Raw genomic sequence first — 22,598 nt, 5'->3', positions numbered from 1 at the left:
CGTTTATTTATTTTTGGGACAGAGAGAGACAGAGCATGAACGGGGGAGGGGCAGAGAGAGAGGGAGACACAGAATCGGAAACAGGCTCCAGGCTCTGAGCCATCAGCCCAGAGCCTGACGCGGGGCTCGAACTCATGGACCGCGAGATCGTGACCTGGCTGAAGTCGGACGCTTAACCGACTGCGCCACCCAGGCGCCCCTTGTTCTGATTCTTTATTGCGCCTTTTCTCCTCCATTTTGTCATTTCTTGCATAAGGTTTTCTTTTTTTTTTTTTTTTTGGTCCTCCCCTTTCTACCTTCATAATTGTATCCTCACAGGTTTGGGATTTGTGCATTCTTTTTAATAGTTAACCATAAATCTTCACTCTATTTAACTTAAAGTCCAAGCAATATATTAACTCACTCCTCAACATTAAGAGAGCCTTTGAACACCTTGACTCTGGTTACTCCACCTTCAAATGTATGTTCTGTTTTGTCCAGTATTTTAGTTTAGTCATTTCTCTTAAAATCCCACAAATTATCCTTTTCTACAGACAGTGTCTGTCTGGGTTTGCATGCCTACATCATTTTATTTGCTTAGCAAATCTTTTGCCTGAGACAATCCTTCTTTGGCTTTCATACAGAGAAGTTCCCTGAGGTAGGACTCTTGGTAGTAAACTATTACCAGTTTTTTATTTTGAAATACCTTTCTTATTCTATCACTGTAAGGCACACAATTCTAGGGGGGCACAGTATCCTTTCAAAACTATCATCTGGGGGCGCCTGGGTGGCTCAGTCGGTTCAGTATCTGACTCTTGATTTTGGCTCAGGTCATGATCTCACGGCTTGTGAGTTCAAGCCCTGTGTCAGGCTCTATGCTGGTGGTGTAGAGTCTACTTAGGATTCCCTCTTCCTCTCTGTCTGCCCCTCTCCCTCACACTCTTTCTCTCTCAAAATAAATACACAAACTTAAAAAAAAAACCTATCATCTGGCTTAGAATGTTGCTATGACAGGCTGTCATTTGAAACATCATTCCTCTGTATGGCAGATATCTCTGTCTAAATTGTTCTTCACTGATGTATCCCAAGCACTTAAAAAGTATTTGGCACACAGTGGGACTTTACTACATATTTTTTGAATGAATAAATTCATGCACGCATGCTGTGATACATATGAGGTGATCAGATGTAAATGCCAAATTTTATAGCCTGCTTTGTGGTACTGTGACTGGAACTCTGCAAACCATATTTCTCCTTTGCTAGAAGCTTGTTAGGTTCTGCAGATGTGCACACTGGGAAATTGGCAGGCAAGAGGGAGAAAGGACTTTTTTCTTCCTGTTTGCGTGTTGCTCCCGTCAGTGTCATTTTAGCAGCAGCAGCAGCACTTTGCACTTGAAGACCCAGCCTCACTACACCCCTTCACAGTCGGGCTGTGCTCCCTCTTCAGAAGCAGAAGCTCCACTTGCCAGAATTCCTGTGAACTCCTAGATTTTGGAAAACCTCACTGCCTCCCTGGGAGCCAGGCCCAGCAGTTGGTATCTCTGGCTTACCCCAGGAGGTGTTTCCTTTTTTCTTTTTCACCCTTCCACAAAAACGTAATCAATTCTCTAAATTAAATTGGCTCTTCTGAAATACCTAATGTCGTTTCCAGTTTCCTGACAGTACCCTGACTGAAATACATTTTTTAAAGATGATCTTTGCCTTTGCTGTTTTACTATATATAATGTAGCTGTGCATGGATGTCTTTTATTTAGCCAGCTTGGAATACAGCATTATTTCCTGAATCTGCTGATTCACTCATCTTCCTGTCTCTGTAATATTTTAGGTAATTTTTTACACAAAGCTTGCAATTCACTGGTTATTTAATGGTATCTAATTCACTCACTTGAGTATTTGACCTAAATAAGTATATTTTTAGTTTAGGGTTTTTTTTTTCCAACTTATACAAACTCATTTCTGATACAATGTTTGCTCCCATTATGAGATAACATTCTTAAAAGTTTTTTTTTTTAAGGTTTATTAATTTATTTTGAGAGAGAAAGAAGCACAAGCAGGGGAGGGACAGAGAGAGGAGAGAAGGAATACCAAGGGGACGCTGCACCGTAAGTGTGGAGCCTGACACGGGGTTCAAAACTCATGAACCCCGAGATCGTGACCTGAGCTGAAGGTGGATGCTTACTGACTAAGCCACCCAGGTGCCCCTAAATGTTTTATAATGAAAAATTTCACATAAAATACAATGTAGAACTTCCATGCACTCGCCTATCAGCCAGCTTCAACGCTTATCAACTCACGGCCACTCTTTATTTCATCTAAACCCTCATCCATATTAATTCGAAGGAAATCCCTGACTTCATATAACTTCATCAGTAAATTTTCCAGTGTGTACCTCTTAAAAACCACGTTTAAAATATAAGATTAATAAAGTTCACCTAAAATAATGAAAATTATTTTTTAAGATCATCAGCATGCAGCTTGTACTCCTATTTCCCCTGGTTGTCTTACAAAAGTGCGTTTTGCTTTTATAGTTTGAGTCATAATCTAAATAAAGTCCATATGTTGCAACTGGTTAATGTGTTCGTTAAATCTCTTTTGATCTCTAGGGTTCATCTTCGTCTAATTTTTAAAATTTTTGAAGAAGAAGTAGGGTTATTTATCCTGTAGTTTCCCACTGACTGGACTCTGCTGATTGTATCCTCAAGGACCCATTTAACATGCTCCTTTGTCTCCTGTATTTCCCAGTAGTTGGCAGTTAGAGGCTTGACTGGATTCAGATTTGAGTTACTGGGGAGGGAATGGGGGCAAAAAATTTCACAGGTGGTAACATGAACTTCCAATTCTACCCACATACCGTCTATTTGTGAACTGAGTAGCCAGTGATGTTCAATGCCATAAATTAATTAGGAGCAGCAAAACTGTAATATTCTAATTTTATCAACTCTAGTTTACTAGTTAGAATATTCCTATAAAAAGACTTTTTCTCATCAATTAATCATTTAGCCCAAAGTATAGTTCACTTAGAAGGGAAGGAAATATGCTTATTACTTTCTTTTTACTTTAAAAAAACAAGCTGTTCCCATGCATCGTCTAAGACAAAATCCTCCTGGTGAATTCAGGAGTTTAGATATAGTTTAATAAACGTGATGTGTCTCATCTACTGCAGTTGCTTTGTTGATTTTTGCTGCTCAAAGTACTGCGTTCCATCTTTGGCCAACAGGAGATACACATTCCAGCTGGTTCTGAGTTCTTCGGACACAACCTTTGTTGACTATGGGAGCTTCTTTGGTTTCCCTGACTTGGTAGAAGCCATTTCTCCAAGGAATTCTGGTTCCTTTTAGTAGAAAATGGTATCTAAAGATCAATATGTAGGTACAAAGTGTGCTTACTACTACTGGGTTACTCAATGATATTAGTCTTTTCAGCAAATAAAGTTAGGAAATGTGCAAATATACAAAAAAGTCTTGCTAGTATTTCTAATTCACGACTACAGATGTTTACTTAACATGACTACAGATGTTCACACTTTTATGTCCTTCCCCCAAACCCAAGCTCCAGTTCTCAACATCACCAACAAAACTACTCATTTATCTTGCATTGCATACACCTACAATCTCAGGACAATATCAATATTATTAACAAATGTATTACTGAAAATGGAATAAAGTTTTCTTTTGTGTTTAGGGTAAATCCCATTAGGGAGATAGTCAAATAATGGGTCTTTTAAAGTCACTTGGGATAGTTTCTCTTGATGTGGTTATACTAGCAATTGAATACATAGTGGGGCTCACTTAATTTTACTTTTAATTAGGAATTGCCTTATTAAAATCTGTTTTGTAATTATACAAAATATTTGTTTCCAAAGTCATATTGAAAAGACAAGGTAGATTCAAGGAAATCTAGCTTCATGTTCAGTCTTTCCTATCCTATTTCCACCTTCCTTCTATGGAAAACCACTGAAAAGTATTTTTAAAAGTTACTCTTCCATTTTAAAATATCTGCATACATCACCCACCTCACCATTATTTAAAAAGCAAAATAGTAATTGAAGATACGATTTTTTCCACTTTTTTTTCTTTTTCACTGCCTATATCCCGGAGATTATTTCACAGAGATTTAACAGAAATTGTCTTTGGGGCACCTGGGTGCCTCAGTCGGTTAAGCATCTGACTCTTGATTCTGGTGCAGGTCATAATCTCACAGTTGTGAGATCGAGCCCCACATTGGACTCCATGCTGAGTGTGGAGCCTACTTAAGATTCTCTCTCCCTCTGCCCCTTCCTGCTTTGCATGCATACACGTGCTCTTCCTCGAAAGAAAGAAAGAAAGAAAGAAAGAAAGAAAGAAAGAAAGAAAGAAAGGAAGGAAGAAAGAAATTGTCTTCATTATTTTTGACAGCTGTAGAAGACTCCATTGTGTGGATGTTCACACCCAATAAACATCCACAGAGGACTTTTTATTCATTAGTCTCCTTCTGCTGGGCATTTGGGTTGTTGCCAGTCTGCTATTACAAATGAGGCTATAATCAAGAGCCTTATCATAGGCATTTTTGTATACATTTTTTTTTAATTTTTTTTCAACGTTTATTTATTTTTGGGACAGAGAGAGACAGAGCATGAACGGGGGAGGGGCAGAGAGAGAGGGAGACACAGAATCGGAAACAGGCTCCAGGCTCTGAGCCATCAGCCCAGAGCCCGACGCGGGGCTCGAACTCCGGGACCGCGAGATCGTTACCTGGCTGAAGTCGGACGCTTAACCGACTGCGCCACCCAGGCGCCCCGTATACATTTTTTTTGCCAGTGTACTTTTAGAAAAGATTCCCAAAAGCTGGCTACATAGGTAAATGAATGTATAATTTTGCTAGATACAATTTGTCTCTCCATAAAGGTTATTCCATTTTGCATTTCCACCCGCAATGTATGCATGGCCATACCAATTTCCCCACAGTCTCACTGAGTCTATCAAACTTCTGGATTTCTGCCAATGTCATGGCAAGAAATATCTCACTGTAGTTTTAACTTGTTCTTTTCTTTTTTCTTTTTTTGAGACAGAAACATAGATCATTGATTTTCAGTCTTTTTTATTTTTTTAACTAATATATCCATTTAAGGGCTATAAATTTCCCTCAAGCACTGCATTAGCTGCATCCCACAAGTTTTGATATGCTTTGTTACCATTCATTTCAAAACATTTTCTAATTTTGCTTGGGCTTTCTTCACTGACCCATGGGTTATGTAAAGGTGTACTGCTTAATGTCACCAAAATAGCTGAGGATTTTCCATCTATTCTTTTATTTGTTTGTTTTTTTTAGTTTATACTGAGAGAGAGAGAGAGAGAGAGAGAGAGAGAGAGAGAGAGAAAGAGAGAGAGAGGGCAAAGAGAGATAGAATCCCAGGCGGGCTCTACACCATCAGTGCAGTGCCTGATGTGGGGCTTGACCCACAAACTATGAGATTATGACCTGAGCTGAAACCAAAGAGTTAAATGGACACTTGACCAACTGAGCCACCCAGGTGCCCCTGATCTTTATTTTTTTTAACTTAATTCAATTATGTTTAGAAAATATGCTCTAAATTATTTCATTTTAAATTTTAATTGAGGCTTAATTTATAACTCAGCTTATGACCAACATGGTAAATGATCCATATGCATTTTTTAAAAATTTATTTTAAGTAGGCTCCATCCCAATGTGGGGCTGAAACTCATGAACCTGAGATCAAGAGTCTCATTCTATACCAACTAAGCCAACCAGGTGCCTGGTCCACATGCATTTTTTAAAATGAGAATTCTGGGGTGCCTGGGTGGCTCAGTTGGTTAAGTGTCTGCCTCTTGATTTTGGCTCAGGTCATGATCTCACAGTTTGTAAGCTTAAGCCCTGCATTGGGTTCTGCGCTGACAGTGTAGAGCCTGCTTGGGATTCTCTCTCTCTCTCTCTCTCTCTCTCTCTCTCTCTCTGCCTCTCCCCTGGTCTCCTTCTCTCTCTCAAAATAAGTATTTAAAAAAATGAGAATTCTGTCACAATTTAATGTAAATTAAATATAAATATATACATATATTATATATATTATACTGCCTCAGATTTGTTTATTAAATAAATTATATAAATATAATGGGTCAAATTTGTTTATTAGCAAGATGGTCTATATTTTTAATTTTTTTGTCTGCTCAGTTCTACCACCTACTGAGAGGGAGGTTGAAGTCTGTTATGATTGTAGACTCATCTGTTTCTCCATTTAGATCTGCCAGTGTTTAATGCTTGTCTTATATAAATTGAAATTATGCTACTGGTTACACATACAGTTTTCTATATTCCTGGTGGACTGACCACTTTATCATTATGAATTGCTTTTATCTGTAGCAATGATTCTTGCCTTAAATTCCACATTGTCTGATGATAGTGTAGTTATACCAGCATTTTTTGTGTAGTGTTTGTATATCTTTTTTCCATCTTTCAATTTCAACCATTTCATATATTAAAGCATATTACTTGTTAAAAAATAAAATAAAAAATATTTAAAAAGTGTGCTACTTGTGAATAGCACATAATTGCGTTCAATATTTTAACCCAGTTTGATGTTAGTACTCTAGTTGGAATACGTAGTCCTTTTGTACTTACCATGATTACTGACACACCGGGCTTATCTTTATCACTTTACTATTTATATTTTATTTTATGCATTTTTACATTTTACATATTATAGATTTCTATTTTATATTCCTTTTGTCATCCTTTCTTGCTTCTTCATTGATCAAATGTTTTTTATTGTTCCATTTTTTCTTAACTATATATTCTTTAACTGTTCTTTTAACAATTAGCCTAAAAATTGCAATATGCATCTTGAATTACTCCAGACTAAAAATATAAATTCTTACTTTAATTTTACTACTTTCCTGATAATGCTAAAACCTAACACCCTGCCCATGTGTATTCATGGGAAACTAATCTCATGTTAACCTTTTAGCTGTGTTCCCCTGGACACCTAATAAAGGTACAATGCCAGCCATGTTACCAGGCAACATGGTTATGGCAAAGATGACCTGACTAAACTGCAGCAGAATGGGAGGACTATGACCTTTTCTGAGTGTGTTGTTTCTTGTCCCTTGTGGGAACTCTTGGACTCTAGGCGCACAAGACTATTGCAAAAGATACTGATTCCTATGTGCAACTTGAGAGTTCTAAGCCAGAGTTGTTCCCATATTCACTCATGTGGTCTTAATCCTTTATCCCTGAGCTATCACCTAGGGGAAGGGGCAGATAACTGTCCCCGAGACTGCTGCCAGAAAGCTATGGGGACTTGGAAAAACACACAAAGAGCTGCACTGCTGGCTTACTGGGTTTCCTATTCTGCCCTCCTGAGTGAAGGCAAGACCGTAAGTGCCCTATTGAGTTGTGTGGGCATAAAATATTTATCTAACTGGCTCTAAATCCCCTGGCAGTGGGTACTGCAGAATGGACTTTCATATCCTTGGTTCAATATGGCCAAGGCACTGTGACATAAAAGAATGTCCAGGGAGATGCAGATGAAACTGAGATGAAACTGAAGCCTCAGTGGGGGCCAACTTTCCCAGAGTCTGATGGCAAAAATCTGATATTGTGAGGGGTGCCTGGGTGGCTCAGTCGGTTAAGCGTCTGACTCCTGATCTCAGCTCAGGTCTTGATCTCAGTGAGTTCAAGCCCTGTGTGGAGCCCACTTAAGAAAAGAAAAAAAAAATTGACATTGTGTGATAGGGGATAAATCTTTCCTTTGTGGGACTAGATAAAAGCTGGAGACAAACTTATGCTGACAGAAACTGCCCACCCCTCCCCTTCCCACTGTCCATGAAATGGAACTGAACAGAAGCACAGCTGCAAGTGGGCTGGCTGGCAAGAATGACACTGTCTTGGGGTAGTTGATGCAGCTAGGTGAAACTAGGCATTGATACCTGGCAGGGGGTGGGAAGGAGATACGAGCTTGACTCCGTGTTTGTGACTGGGGCTGGACTAGACATGAGGGTGGAGCAGTGGGGTTGGCCCTTCTCCATAGATCTAATCAGCATGACATGGCGCCCACAGGCCCCTAGCTGGGGAAGCAGGGGACATAAGTGGGAGAACTACTCTGCACCAGGGCACAGGTCAGGAAGGGCTATGTGGCAACCTGGCACACAAACTGGCTGCATTGGCAATGGCAGCTGCGTGGTGCACATCTGGGGTGGCAGAGGCTTCTGAGTATCACAGTGGGAGCGACCTCGGCTACAACCTGGGGCAGTGTTCCGAGAGTTGTGACAGTGCATACAGATTCAATCCTAAAATGGGGACTGACCTATGTCATCTGCTAACACTCAGTGATAACTAATGGCAATGTAAACTAACTCCCTAAGGGGACGAGTATAGATGGGCTTTTGAAGAAATAACAAAGGATAATGACTATTCTAAAAGTTAAAGCAAAGAGGATATGGAGATGCTTGTTCTTCTGTGAATGATAAATAGAAAAGGGGCATTCTGCTTTGTCATCGCTGCCATTTTCTAAGGCAGTGGTTTCAAAATGTGATATTCATACCAGGAGTATCACCCAGGAGCTTTCTAGAAATGTACATCCTCAGGCGATCCTAGTCCCACTAAATCAGGAAGCTCAGCATTGAGGTGATTCTAATGTACCCTAAAGTCTGAGAGTTATTTAAGTTAGTAACTCAAGGTCATGGACATTGGTCTGTGAGCCCACAATGGAAGTGGTTACTAGATCAACCTTCTAGCTCTATTTCCCTGAAAACCTAATAAAGGGGGAATGTTAGCCATTACCAGGCAAGATAGCTTTTAGTAAAAATGACCTCAGTTGGTAAATTGTATGTGGACTAGGAGGACTGGAAATAAACTATAAACACCTCATGGAAAGCCAGTTTGGAGCTTCCGAGTGCCATGGTTCTTATAAATAGCTATGCCCTTTCCAGGACTCTGTGTTCAAAGGGCTATCACAAAAGATACTGGTTTTCATATGGAATTTGGGACATCTAAGCCAGGATAATTCCCACAATACATCATTTGACTTGTTCCCTTGCATCTGAACTGTCACCTGGCAGGAAAGGGTGGTGGGCAGAGAATGGTCCCTGGCCTAAGGGAGGGCTCACTCTGGAGGTACACGACTAACACTGTTATAGTTTCTTATCAGAAGATACTACTGTTATTATTTTGTACAGTCATACCCATTTGTATTTAATATTTACACTTTCTCTTGCTCTTTGTTCTTTCCTGTTTGCATCTGGGATAGTTTTCTTTCTGCCTGAAGAAATTCCTTTAGTGAGTTTTAGTGCAAGTCTGTTGGTAACGTACATCTCTTAGTTTCTGGTGGTCTAAAATCTTTATTTAATCTTCATTTTAAAAAAAAAATTTTTTTTTCAACATTTATTTTTTTTGGGACAGAGAGAGACAGAGCATGAATGGGGGAGGGGCAGAGAGAGAGGGAGACACAGAATCGGAAACAGGCTCCAGGCCCTGAGCCATCAGCCCAGAGCCTGACGCGGGGCTCGAACTCACGGACCGCGAGATTGTGACCTGGCTGAAGTCGGACACTTAACCGACTGCGCCACCCAGGTGCCCCTAACCTTCATTTTTAAAAATAGATTTTATTTACATAGAGAGAAATGCTCAGATCTTAAGTAAAACGTTCATTTTTGACTACTAAACACAGAGAAAATTTCCAACACTACAGAAAGTCCTTTCAAGCTGCTTCTCAGTCATCCCCTTCCCCCACAAAGCCACCACTGATCTTATTTTTATCACCATAGGTGAGTTTTGCCTGTTCTAGAATTTCATATAGTTGGGATCATACACTATGCACTTTTTTGTGTCCAATTTCTTTTATTAGCATAAAATGAATTTGAGATTCATCAATATGGATGTTGGATCTTTCTTGATGAATCCATTAGTATAATTAATATCCACTGTGTAAATACACCATTGTTCATCCATTCTATTGGTTGGCACATCATTGTTTTTTGGCTGTTATGAATAAATCTGCTGTGAATATTTTTTAACAAGCATTTTGTGGACATATACATTCATGTTTCTTTAATAAACATCTAGTGGTAAAGTTCCTGGATCATATATGTTTAACTTTTTAATAGACTACCAAATGATCTTGAAAATGACTGTACTATGTTATATTCCAATGAGCAACATAAGAGAGTTCTGGTTGCTCTATACCATCTTCAACATTTGTCATTACTGATCTTTTTCATTTTAGGCCTTTCTTTTCTAAATGTTTATTTACTTTTGAGAGAGAGAGAGAGAGAAACAGAGTGCTAGTGGAGGAGGGGCAGAGAGAGAAGGAGACACAGAATCCGAAGCAGGCTCCAGGCTGTCAGCACAGAGCCCAATGCAGGGCTCAAACTCACAAACCACGAGATCATGACCTGAGCTGAAGTCAGGTGCCTGACCAACTGAGCCACCCAGGTGTCCCTCATTTTAGGCCTTCTAATGCTAGTAGTGCTTCCTGCTTCAAACTTTTTTTCTTTTCATTTAAAACCCCCAAAATTTTTTTAAAGTTTTAGTTTTTGAGAGAGAGAGAGAGAGAGAGAGAGAGAGAGGCAGTGTGCGAGCAGGGCAGGTACAGAGAGAGAGGGAGACACAGAATCCAAAGCTCTAGGCTGTGAGCTGTGAGCACAGAGCCCAATGTGGGGCTCAAACTCACAAATGCAAGATAATGACCTGAGCTGAAGTTGGATGTTCAACCAACTGAGCCGCCAAGGCTCCCCATACTATTTTTTCTGATAGGAGGGCAGCTATATCACCTGTCTTTTAGCTTTTTTTTTTGTTTACGTGGTATATTATTTTCCATCTTTACACTTCAACACTTTTGTACCTAATATTTAAAGTGCTTCTCTTATAAGCTGTATATAGCTGGATTAAAAAAAACCATTCCATACTAAATGCTCAAATTATATAATCTTTTTTGCTTAACTACGGATATACTTGGGTCTATACTTACTATTTTACCATTTGTGTCTACTTTTATGTGCCTCTCCTTTTCTGACTTTCTATAGATTAATCAAATGTTTTCTATTATTCTATTTCCCATCTATTAAATCACATTTCCAAACCACTGTTAGTAGTTAGCCTAGAGCCTAAAACTGCATTCTTACTTATCACAGACCAATGCAAATTATTACTTTTAGTACTTGGCTGATACCAATTAAACCTTAGAACATTTAAACTCCATTTCCATCGCTCCCATAATTTGTTATTGTTACCATGGATTTTAGTTATATAGAAAAGTAAAGCGCCTCAGGGTTTTGGGGTTATTATTTTGTACAGCTACCGGTTATTATTTTGTGCAGCTACCGTCCTGGTGTTCTTCCTTCCTTCTTGCATGTCGATATTTCTAACTGGGATATTTTCCTGAGAACTTTCTTTAATTATTATTTCAGTGCAGGCCCACTGGTGCCAAATTCTCTGAGTTTTTGTCTCTTCCGTTTCTTCCTTAATATCGGAAGGATGTTTTTGCTGGTATAAAATTCAAGGCTTGCAGTTTTTTCCTTCTAGTTTTAAACATGTTGTTACACTGGCTTCTGGATTCTACCATCCCTGGGGAGATGCTGTCAGTCTCGTTGCTCCTCTGGAGGGACCCATGGTGCTTTAAAGGCAGGCTGTGCGCTCTCTGTCACTGCTAGCAGAGGGAGGACGTTCCCCTGCCTTTGATTTTGAGCAGGCCCTACAGCTGCTTGGAAAGAAGTGGTGCCACAGCAGTTCTGTTTCCCTGCACAGGCTCTAAGAGGCCTGTGTGCGTCTGCTCTCAGCCTTGTGGAGTGCTGAGCCCCCTTGCAAAAAGGCCCATCTACCCAGCTGGAGAGACTGTGCCCCAGCTATTCCAACCACTCCAGCTGATGGATCAGACACATGAGTAGAACCTTCTGGTGGCCAGCCCCAGATGAGTCTCCACATGTCTTGCAGTTGCATGAACGACTCCAAGTGAGACCAGAAGAAATACCCAGCTGAGTCCAGCTCAGACTACACAATCATGAGCAAATAAGTTTTGTTTAAAGCCAGTAGATTTTGGGGTGGTCTCTGAGGTAGAAATGGGTAACTGAAATAGTGTCTGGTATCCAGAATGGAGTGTTGCCATAACAGAAACTCAGAGCCTATGGCGTTAGCTCTGGGAATGGGTTGAGTACGTCTGCTTGGCGCAGCAGTGAGACTGGACAAGCATGGAGGCCATCGCTGTTGGAGGCTGGAGAAGGGGCAGGTTCATCTACTGGCAAAACAAATGGTGAGGCTGTTTCTTGGAATATAAATAAAATACCTCACAGAGTTGTGGATCTGGCTAGGAAGACTTCCAAGAATAATACTGAAAAGGACAAAGAGTTTTTGAAAAATCCTCTATAGTAAGATATTAAAAGAGAGAACTTAAACAAGAAACAGTACAGTTTTCAAGCAGAATTTAGAAAAAAATGCTTTCATGCTGGGACTTGCAGGGTTAGAAAATGAAACTTTCTCAATTGCCAGCTTCTCCAATCAGCATGAGGTTTTAAAGAACCTAAAAAAAATAAATAATTAAAAATCCAGAATGTTACCAGTGAAACTATGGCCTCAGGGTCAAGCTCAAATCAAAAGCATGGCAGTAGGACCCTTTGTTACTCCTGCCTCAGAAGGATGCTAAGTCTAGATGTAAGCCTCAGAGGACTCTCTCGGACAAAAGGCGTCTAGAAGTCTTAAGAGTATTTATGTCCTGGGCTCATATTCAAGGTAGACAGGAACTTCTTGAAGAGATTTGAAGTGTGGGTTCTGTGTGATGGAGTGACTTACAATGTGAAGGTCTACAAAGTTGTTTTAAAGGCGTTGCGCCAGTCTGGACTAAAAGGGAGAAAGATGGGGGGAAGCAAGCCGACAGTGCTCTTCGGCTGCAAACAGAGGCCTTTCTTATGGAAAAGGACACACTGCTCAGAGAGAAGGGTCAAGAGCTGAGAAAGAGATTAGGGAACCAAACCCAGAAAACCAAAATGGGTCATAATCAAGGAATATTCCTTGTAATGCATGTAATCAGGGGAACTGGTGACATATGGCCAGGTGGGTTTCAGAATCGAGAGGGAACAGTGACTGCAATGCCTTTCCCATTTCCTCTCTTTAAAACTGACGCGATTGCCCTATTCCTACCCTACTTCAGTGTCATGCTGGAAGTGGGGTTGATTCTCTCAATCACTGTACTACCACTTTAACATTATATGGAGAGACACCTAACCACAAAGTAATTAATTTTAATTAAAAAAAACTCCTCTTCACATAATATCACACAGAAACAGATGAATGGTCTTAGAAACTCTGTTATATATTCTGCAGGCTCTACGAAAATGTAGTTTTGCAGGTATTTTGTTTCATGATTTCAAGAGAAGAAGATATTTAAAGTTGTGTTTCCCATCCACAATCTGGAATGCCAAATATTCTTCACCACCAGAAGAACACCTGACTTCTATCATCTACCGAGATTCCATGGCTCCCAGTACCACCACCTCTATGTACCCGTGCTGGAGTAAAGGAGACAAAACGGATAAGGTAGGCTTCACCACAGAAGGTAAGCAAAGCAGCAAAAAAGAGTACCAACCAAGTGATGGAAAAAGTAATGGAAACATTCAGTGTGGGATTATTTCACGTTGTCCCTTTAGCTGGTAAGTGCTGGGTAACTAACAGAAGAGGTTAGAGCCACTTGGTGACAAATAATCTAGGAAAGTTAGAAGGTGAGCAGCAGTTTCCAGCTTCCCTACAGGGTGACTTACCTTTTCCAAAACTTTGGCAATTCGGGTGCCGATTTGTTCAAGCGATTGCTGTGGATATTGGTCTTTGCCAAGATTTTGCAATACCTGGTGTAGGGGAAAATGGCAGGTTACAGCAATGAAAAGGAGCAGGATCTAGGTGATACTGTTGATGCTGAGTTGGGCACTACAGCACGAAACCAAACTGTTGCTCTGGGGTACATGCTGCGGCCCTGCTGGTAAGGCATTTTATGGAAGACATGTGTAAACCACTGTACTGTTCCTTATTCCCCTCCCACTTAACAGAAACTACAGATATATACAGCACATTCATTACAGCAATGCTGGAAGACAGTAAATAAAGAAAAAAACTGTCTATAATTCTGTCACCCAGGGGCAACCACTGTTAGTATCTTTTTAAAAAAATTTTTTAAAAATATTTTTATTTATTTTTGAGACAGCAAGAGATAGAGCATGAGCAGGGGAGGGGCAGAGAGAGAGGGAGACACAGAATCTGAAGCAGGCTCCAGGCTCGGAGCTGTCAGCATAGAGCCCGACGCGGGGCTTGAACTCACAAGCCATGAGATCATGACCTGAGCTGAAGTCGGATGCCCAACCGACTGAGCCACCCAGGAGCCCCTTAATATCTTTATATGTATCTTTCAGATATTTTTCTGAAATAACATGTGTATGCACATATTACATCTCTCGCAGAATATAGGGTCATACTGTACATTGCCATCCACATTGTCACATAGTCTGGAGATTCCTTCATGCCAGTAAACGTATTTCTACATTTTTCTTGGCAGCTCCACTGTATACTATCTTTTTTTTTTAAAGACTTTTTTTTTCAACGTTTTTTATTTATTTTTGGGACAGAGAGAGACAGAGTATGAACGGGAGAGGGGCAGAGAGAGAGGGAGACACAGAATCAGAAGCAGGCTCCAGGCTCTGAGCCATCAGCCCAGAGCCCGACGCGGGGCTAGAACTCACGGACCGCAAGATCGTGACCTGGCTGAAGTCGGACGTTTAACCGACTGCGCCACCCAGGCGCCCCTCCACTGTATACTATCTTATATCTATAACAAATCCTCTATTCTTGGACATTTGTGCTATGTTTCTCCTATTTCTCTTCTTGGTGTACTGTTTGCTAGGTATATGATGGCTGTACTCGCCTTCCTTTCCTTCTTGAGAATGCCAGCAGGAGAATAAGCTGACCTTAACATTTCTTACAAAAGCCTCTCTCTGGTGGCAAGCAGAATGTTTCCTACCTCAAAGAATAAATCAAAATTAATGTTTCCTGGTCATTAAAAAAAAAGGTATTAGCTCAATTCCAGGGCCTGAAAGAAATCAGGCGTGGCCTAAAGCCACCCAGATGACAGCTGGCTAAAAAAAGGCAAAAAAATATGGCCTGGCCACTGAGTTTTCTGCTATCATAATTGTGGGGCCAAAAACTACAGATGGGCTGAAGAGAGCTGAGCACTCACCTCTGTTAACTGGCTCTCACCCGTGTAGTGCAGGCTGGCCCGGTTGGAGACCCCCTGCAAGTGGTCCAGGGTGTGCATGCTCGTAGGAAGATTGCCATTGCAAAGAGGCTCCATCGCTGGCTGCTGTATTGGAGTGGCAAAGTCTATGTGTTCTGTGATGCTGAAAAAGGGAGATTACCACATTAGCCAGGGAAAATCTGAGTGGGTGGGGAGCAAGAGTATTAATCAGCTGACTGTAACTTCAATGTGTTACCCGGACTTTCTGGAACCACAGAATCTCAGACTGAAGAGACCTCAGAAGTCTGATCTCTCATTTTACAGGTGCAAGGACTTCAGTGCTCGGCAATAGGAGCAGTGTTGGAATCTGAGTCCTAAACTCCGTTGATTTCCCGATCTACTCAAGCTGTGTCCTTTCTATGGACTATAGCGTCTGGTTTGGTCACCGCCATTGGCCACTTTTTCTCCTGGGGAAGTTTTAAACCAGACAGGTTTTATTCTGGGATTTCTTTTTTCAGGATATAGACAGCGACAATTGCCCGCAAGTGGTTCCTTTTATTTTCTCTTTATGCACAGAAGCATATCCCACAGAAAAAGTTACCTAAAGTTCAGATAGTAAATTTTACACAGATACAACTGTTCAATGTATAAATGCACAAGATGTACCTCCCTTTGTAGTCCCAAAGTGGTCATTTTCCTAACAGGCTAAATGTTATATGTTATCATGTATATGCTGATATGGCAAGTTGGCATTCCCAAATTTTATTTCTAGCTATTTAAAAGGTTTAATACATATTAGGCAAACACTCATTCATTATTTATTCAGGGTCTACTACATGTCACACATCAGAGCTATAATAATTGACAAGACATACCCAATCCCTGTTGTTATGGTGTTCGTGGTCTTACGAGTGACTGAATTATTACAGATGTTACAGAAGATGAAAACATGGTACAATGTCAGTATGCAACAGGGGGTTATATATTTCTTCTCTGCTGATGGAGGAAGGAGCTGGTTAGTGCAAGATTCCCTGAGGAAGATTTAAGTCAAGACCAGGAGGATGAGTGTGAACGAATCATGCAGGAAGAAGGTGGTGAGAACATCACCACATGCAAAGGGACACCATGTGTGAAGGGCCTGACAAGAGGGAGGGTGGAGTTGAGGATGGAAAGACATGTAGCAGCAGATCACCAAGGGCTTTGCAAAGAATGGTAAAGAGCAATAAGAATTTACTAGAGCATTTTAAGAATTATTTGACTTGTCTTTGAGGAAGGATTCTGTACAGATTACCGTAGAGAGAAGGGGCTGAACAGAGTCAAGAGTGAATAAAGCCCAAAGACCAGCTACTAGGCTACTGAGTGAATCCAAGTGGAGATGACAGTGATCTCGTTTAAAGGGGCAGCAATGGAGATAGAGAAAAGCTGATGGCTTTGAAAAATACTCAGAAGGTGAAAGTGGTAAGAATGGGTAATAGACTGGATCCGAGGGTGAAGGGAGAGGAATGGTTAAGGATGACTCCCAGGTTTCTGGCTTAAGCACTGCTGGAGCTATTTACTAAGAATAAGAAACAGAAAACACACAGAACAATGGTTTTTTGCAAGGAGAGTGGACAAGAAAATTATGAGTTTGGTTTTCTTAAGCTTGTGGTGTCTCAGAGGTATCTAGGCAGAGGGGACAGGTAGACAACTGGGTAAATTCCTATGGATTGAGGAATGTGAAGAAAAATCGGGTCTGGATATTCCAATTCAAGAGTGGTCAATATATTGGTGGTGACAGAAGTTCTGTGAGTACGTCAGTCTGACCAGGAGAGATTCTAAGAAAAGAAGGCTTAGAGGCAAATGTTGGGGAACTCCAACACTTAAACGGTAGGAAAACGGCCAGCAAAAGAGAATGAGCATTCAAGGAGGCAAAAGCAGTTATCAGAGAGGCAGCCTTGTTCAGCTTGTGTCTTGGTAGGTGTTTGTAAATCTGGATGTGCTCTGGCTCCCTCTTTAAGTGCATTATGTCAGTGAGAGAACACAGGGTTTTCTATAAAAGAGGGATCCAGTCTTCAACTCAACCTAAGTAAGTCATAAAAACTTCTGGGGGGCTTACAAAGTACGGATGAAGGCACTAAGAAGAGAGGGCATGTTCACTGTCTCAGCAAAATGGGCTGAGTCCATCTGTGGCCTGTGGTCAGCAACAGTGCTCCTCAGAACCACCAACCCTAAAAAGGACTACTCTTCAAATAGTTGCTGACAAAGAAGGGCACCCCTGTAGTCAACTGAGGCTCAGTGGGTTCACTGGTACACAAACGCCTTGAAGGATGAAGCAGTTTAAGATACTCACTCAATGTTTTTTGAAGAAACCGCGAGCCAGGTGCTCACGATGGCAGTCAGCTCTACCCAGCGGAGTTTGAGGCACTCGTCCGGGCTGGGCCATCCCAGACTCTGGTAGTCACGCTTTTTCCCTAGAAGGAAAGCATGGCATCACTTGACACAACTAGAATCAAACAGAACCCACAGTGTCTTCTGCCCGGTGATTACCTCAGCCCGGCTGGTGTCATTGGAGGTGCCAGTCATTCTTTTAGAGAATGAAAATCTTGTCATGCACGGCAAAGGGACTATAAAGATCAAGTGAGTTAAGTCTTGTTCTCAAAGACAGGTGACGAAGTAAAAATAAACGAGTCCTTCACTGGATTTAAGACTGATCAACATGAGATAAGAGCTAAGAATACATTTCACCAAATTTCAGTTTTACTCCTCTACATTTTTATTTTATAAAGACAACTACAACTTAGGAGAAGTATTCATCGCTAAAGCCGGGTTTCTCCATCTGGCACTACTGACACTGTAGGCTGGACAGAGCTCTGCTGGGGGCTGTCCTGTGCACTGGAGGATGTTTAGCACCACCCCTGGCTTCTACTCTATAAAGCCCAGTAGCACCCTCCCCAACATGTGACAATGAAAATGTCTCTGGGGACTGGCAAATGACCCTTGGGAAGACAAAATCACTCTTGGTAGAGAACCACAGTTGTAAAGAACAGCAGCAGATGGAGAATAATGCGATGATGAGAAGTTATCATTTATTTCCAGAGCACTTACTATGTGTTCAGGCCCTGTGCTAAGTGCTCTACATCCACAACCTGCTAAGGCAGGTTTCAGTCCTCATTTCTCAGATGAGAAAATGGAGGCACAGAGAGATCAAGTGACTTGCCCAAGGTGACCAGGCTAGTAGATGGCAGAGCTAGGATCCAGATCCAGGTCTGCTTGAGTCTAACATGTATGCTCCCAATCACCATGCTATTTATTTATTTATTTATTTATTTATTTATTTATATTATTTATTTCTTTATGAAATATAATTTATTGTCAAATTGGTTTCTATACAACACCCAGTACTCATCCCAACAGGTGCCCTCCTCAATGTCCATCACCCACTTTCCTTTCTCCCCCACCCCCCATCAACCCGCAGTTTGTTTTCAGTATTTAAGAGTCTCTTATGGTTTGCCTCCCTCCCTCTCTATAATTTTTTTTTCTCCTCATGGTCTTCTGTTAACTTTCTCCAGATGTGAGAAAGTGACTTATTTCACTTAGCATAATACCCTCCAGTCCCATCCACATTTCTGCAAATGGCATGATTTCACTCTTTCTCACTGTCAAGTAGTATTCCATTGTATATATAAACCACATCTTCTTTATCCATTCATCAAGTGATGGACATTTAGGCTCTTTCCATAATTTGGCTATTGTTGAAAGTGCTCCTATAAACATTGGGGTTCACGTGCCCCTATGCATCAGCACTCCTGTATCCCTTGGGTAAATTCCTAGCAGTGCTATTGCTGGGTCATAGGGTAGTTCTATTTTTAATTTTTTGAGGAACCTCCACACTGTTTTCCAGAGCGGCTGCACCAGTTTGCATTTCCACTAACAGTGCAAGAGAGTTCCAGTTTCTCCACATCCTCACCAGCATCTATAGTTTCCTGATTTGTTCGTTTTAGCCACTCTGACCAGTGTGATACCGGCATTCTTCTCAAAGCTAGAACAAACAATCCTAAAATTTGTATGGAACCAAAAAGACCCTGAATAGCCAAAGTAGTATTGAAGAAGAAGACCAAAGCAGGAGGCATCACAATCCCAAACTTTAGCCTCTACTACAAAGCTGTAATCATCAAGACAGTATGGTCTTGGCACAAAAACAGACACATAGACCAATGGAATGGAATAGAGACCCCAGAACTGGACCCACAAATGTATGGGTAACTAATCTTTGACAAAGCAGGAAACAGTATCCAATGGAAAAAAGACAGTCTCTTTAACAAATGGTGCTGGGAGAACTGGACAGCAACATGCAGAAGAATGAAACTAGACCACTTTGTTACACCATTCACAAAAATAAACTCAAGATGGATGAAGGGCCTGAATGTGAGACAGGAAACCATCAAAACCCTAGAGGAGAAAGCAGGAAAAAACCACTCTGACCTCAGCTGCAGCGATTTCTTACTTGACACATCTCTAAAGGCAAGGGAATTAAAAGCAAAATGAACTATTGGGACCTCATCAAGATAAAAACCTTCTGCACTACAAAGGAAACAATCAACAAAACTAAAAGGCAACCAACGGAATGGGAAGAGATATTTGCAAATGACATATCGGACAAAGGGCTAGTATCCAAAATCTACAAAGAACTCACCAAACTCCACATCCAAAAAACAAATAATCCAGTGAAGAAATGGGCAGAAGACATGAATAGACACTTTTCTAAAGAAGACATCCACATGGCCAACAGACACATGAAAAGATGCTCAACATCACTCCTCATCAGGGAAATACAAATCAAAACCACACTGAGATATCACCATGCCATTTAAAGCTATACTGAGCTTTTAAGATTTTATTTTTGTTTATTTATTTTTGAGAGAGAGAGAGAAACAGAGACAGGGAGCTTGCAAGCAGGGGAGGAGAGAGGGAGACACAGAATCTGAAGCAGGCTCCAGGCTCTGAGCTGGAGCACAGAGCCTGATGTGGGGCTTGAACCCACAAACCATGAAATCAAGACCTGAGTTAAAGTCGGACGCTTAACTGACTGAGCCACCCAGGCGCCCCTATACTGAGCTTTCAAAGCTCTGTTAATGGATACCCTTCACAGGTACTTTGTGTGTGCAGAATCTGTACTTAGACTGACCAGCCAAGAAAAGAAGAGAACTAAGTCTTGTTGGGGAAGGGGTCTTCTGGAGGAATTACAATCGAATGAATGGACAGGAAGGAGAACTTTGGTTCTATATAACTTTTTTTATAATGTAGGAATTTACCAACAACGGAATACTGTTTGAGGTGTAGGCAGGGCTTTAGATTTAAATAAAACAGAAAAGAATAGTTTGGAAGAATTTCAAATGAACCCTGTTTAAATGAATAACTGAAATAATTAAACCATAAATTTCACAATAAAGCTTATTTTTCTTTTATGGTTAAGAAATTCACTTGAAAAATACTATTGAGCATCTATCACAAGGGACTGGGAACCATGTTGAGACACCAGGGGTACAGAGGGGAATAGTACAGAAGGTGCCTGTCCTTGAGTTCACAGTCTAGCAAGGAAGGTAAACAGAAACAAATCCTTAGGGTACAACAGGTGAGAGCAACTAATTGTGCACAAGTACCAAGGAATGGATGGCATGTGAGTCTGAAGTTTATGGATGAGTGATATTTTAGTACTGCTGAGGTGGCAGAAGGGCATTCCAGGCAGAGGGAACAGCACGTGCAAAGGCAAGTGGTAAAATAAGAGCATGGTTAGTTTAGAAAAATAACAGCATGAAGGGTAGAGAGAGGCTGGCTTATACAGGGTCCTGTACACCACACTAAGAAGTTTGGACTTTATTCTGTAGGCAATGAGGAGCCTCTGAGCCCACATCTCTCCATCTGGTTCACAGAAATATCCTAAGAGGCTCTGTTAAATGTGCTGCTGAAATCTAGTTACACTGTGTTTATAGCACCTCCCTGGTCTTCCAGTCTAGTAACCCTCGCCAAAAAAAGGAAATGAAATTAGTTACGCATTATTAGTTTTACTAGTTCTTAGTAAATCTACAGTGGTCCTTATTGATCTCCACTTTTCCCCATGGGCTCACAAACTGTTTTATAATTTGCTTTAGAACTCTGTCAGGATTTATCGTGAAGCTTATCTCTTGGTAGCGAGGAGAATCCGTATTTATTTGGAAACTGGGATAATGAACCTCTCTAGATGTCTGGCATCTCTTCCAAGCTTTAGAACTTTTCACGTTAGTGACACTAAGTAGTTCCATGATGTCATTTGCAAGTACATTCAATGTACTACCTGGGCCTACACACTTGAATCCATTTAAAACTGCTTAAGTGTTTTCCCAGCATCTCAACCATATTGAACTTTAAAGTTTCATTTTTACAGGAAATTTTTAGTTTTTTGTTTGTACAAGTAACATAGGCTTATTATAAAATATTTAGAAAATGGAAAAGCGTGTAGAAGAAAATAAAAAATCACCCATATCCCTATCAGCACCCAGAGATGATCACTCACAACATTTTGGTGTATTTATTCTCTCTTATACTTATTTCTATGTACTTGCTTATTTTAGCTTCTTTCATCAAACCCATGAGGTCATAAACTGTAATGTGTACATTATTTTATATGGTTTAAGAAACAGAAACACGGGGTGCCTGGGTGGCTCAGTCAGTTAAACGTCCGACGTTGGCTCAGGTCATGATCTCGCAGTTCATGAGCCCAAGCCTCACATCGGGTTCTGTGCTGACAGCTTGCAGCCTGGAGCCTGCTTTGGATTCTGTGCCTCCCTCTCTCTCTCTGCTCCTCCCCCACTCGCACACGGTCTCTCTCTCTTTCTCAAAAATAAACATTAAAAAAAAAAGGGAGAAACACTGCCAATTATTTAAAATATCAATTGTAAGATACATCTCAATTGCAGAGATACAGAAATGTGAACAAGTGTAGTCAAAGTATAGTATATTTACTATTTTACAAAAATTAAAGTATTCTCTACGCTATTTAATAAACTGCTTTTGTTCACTTACTAAATCACAAACATCCTGGCTGCACAGTACATAGCATCGGCATGCTGTAATTTATTTAGGCAATTAACATTTAGCTTGTTTACAATTTTTTATTATGATAAGCAACTCAGGTCAATCTTTGTACTTCTGTCTTTGGCACCTGTAAGATGATTTACCTGGGATACATTACTGGAAGTAAAATTGTTGGTATATTTTTAAATTTTCTGATACCTATGGCCAAATGATCCCCAAATTCATTTCATTAAGTCTGTGTATTGCACATTTAAAGACAGTTTGATAAACAAAGATGGAATGTTGCTGTTTGTTTGCACATCTTTGATTGCTAGTGAGGATGAACATTTTCCAACATGTTCACTTGCCAACTTATGTGTGTATATTTGGTGAA

General features: G+C 40.7%; 1 protein-coding gene across 2 annotated transcripts in view; it reads right to left on the bottom strand.

The window, feature by feature from the left end:
* The window catches only part of TTC17 (tetratricopeptide repeat domain 17), a 127,510-nt gene that overhangs the window by 15,892 nt on the left and 89,020 nt on the right, over positions 1-22,598 (bottom strand). The window contains exons 20-23 of one of the 2 annotated variants that reach the window (XM_047877449.1): positions 17,505-17,625; positions 15,179-15,338; positions 13,716-13,799; positions 13,218-13,466 (exon numbers count right to left, since the gene is read on the bottom strand). In XM_047877449.1, the coding sequence (XP_047733405.1) occupies positions 13,419-13,466; positions 13,716-13,799; positions 15,179-15,338; positions 17,505-17,625 (413 nt within the window). In that variant the 3' untranslated portion in view covers positions 13,218-13,418. Of the gene's footprint in view, positions 1-13,217; positions 13,467-13,715; positions 13,800-15,178; positions 15,339-17,504; positions 17,626-22,598 lie in introns of those variants that run through there. The other variant, XM_047877448.1, reaches the window with a different exon arrangement.

The sequence above is a fragment of the Prionailurus viverrinus genome, chromosome D1, assembly GCF_022837055.1.
Source record: "Prionailurus viverrinus isolate Anna chromosome D1, UM_Priviv_1.0, whole genome shotgun sequence".
Taxonomy (NCBI): Eukaryota; Metazoa; Chordata; class Mammalia; order Carnivora; family Felidae; genus Prionailurus; species Prionailurus viverrinus.
This window is presented reverse-complemented; position numbering and strand designations above follow the sequence as displayed.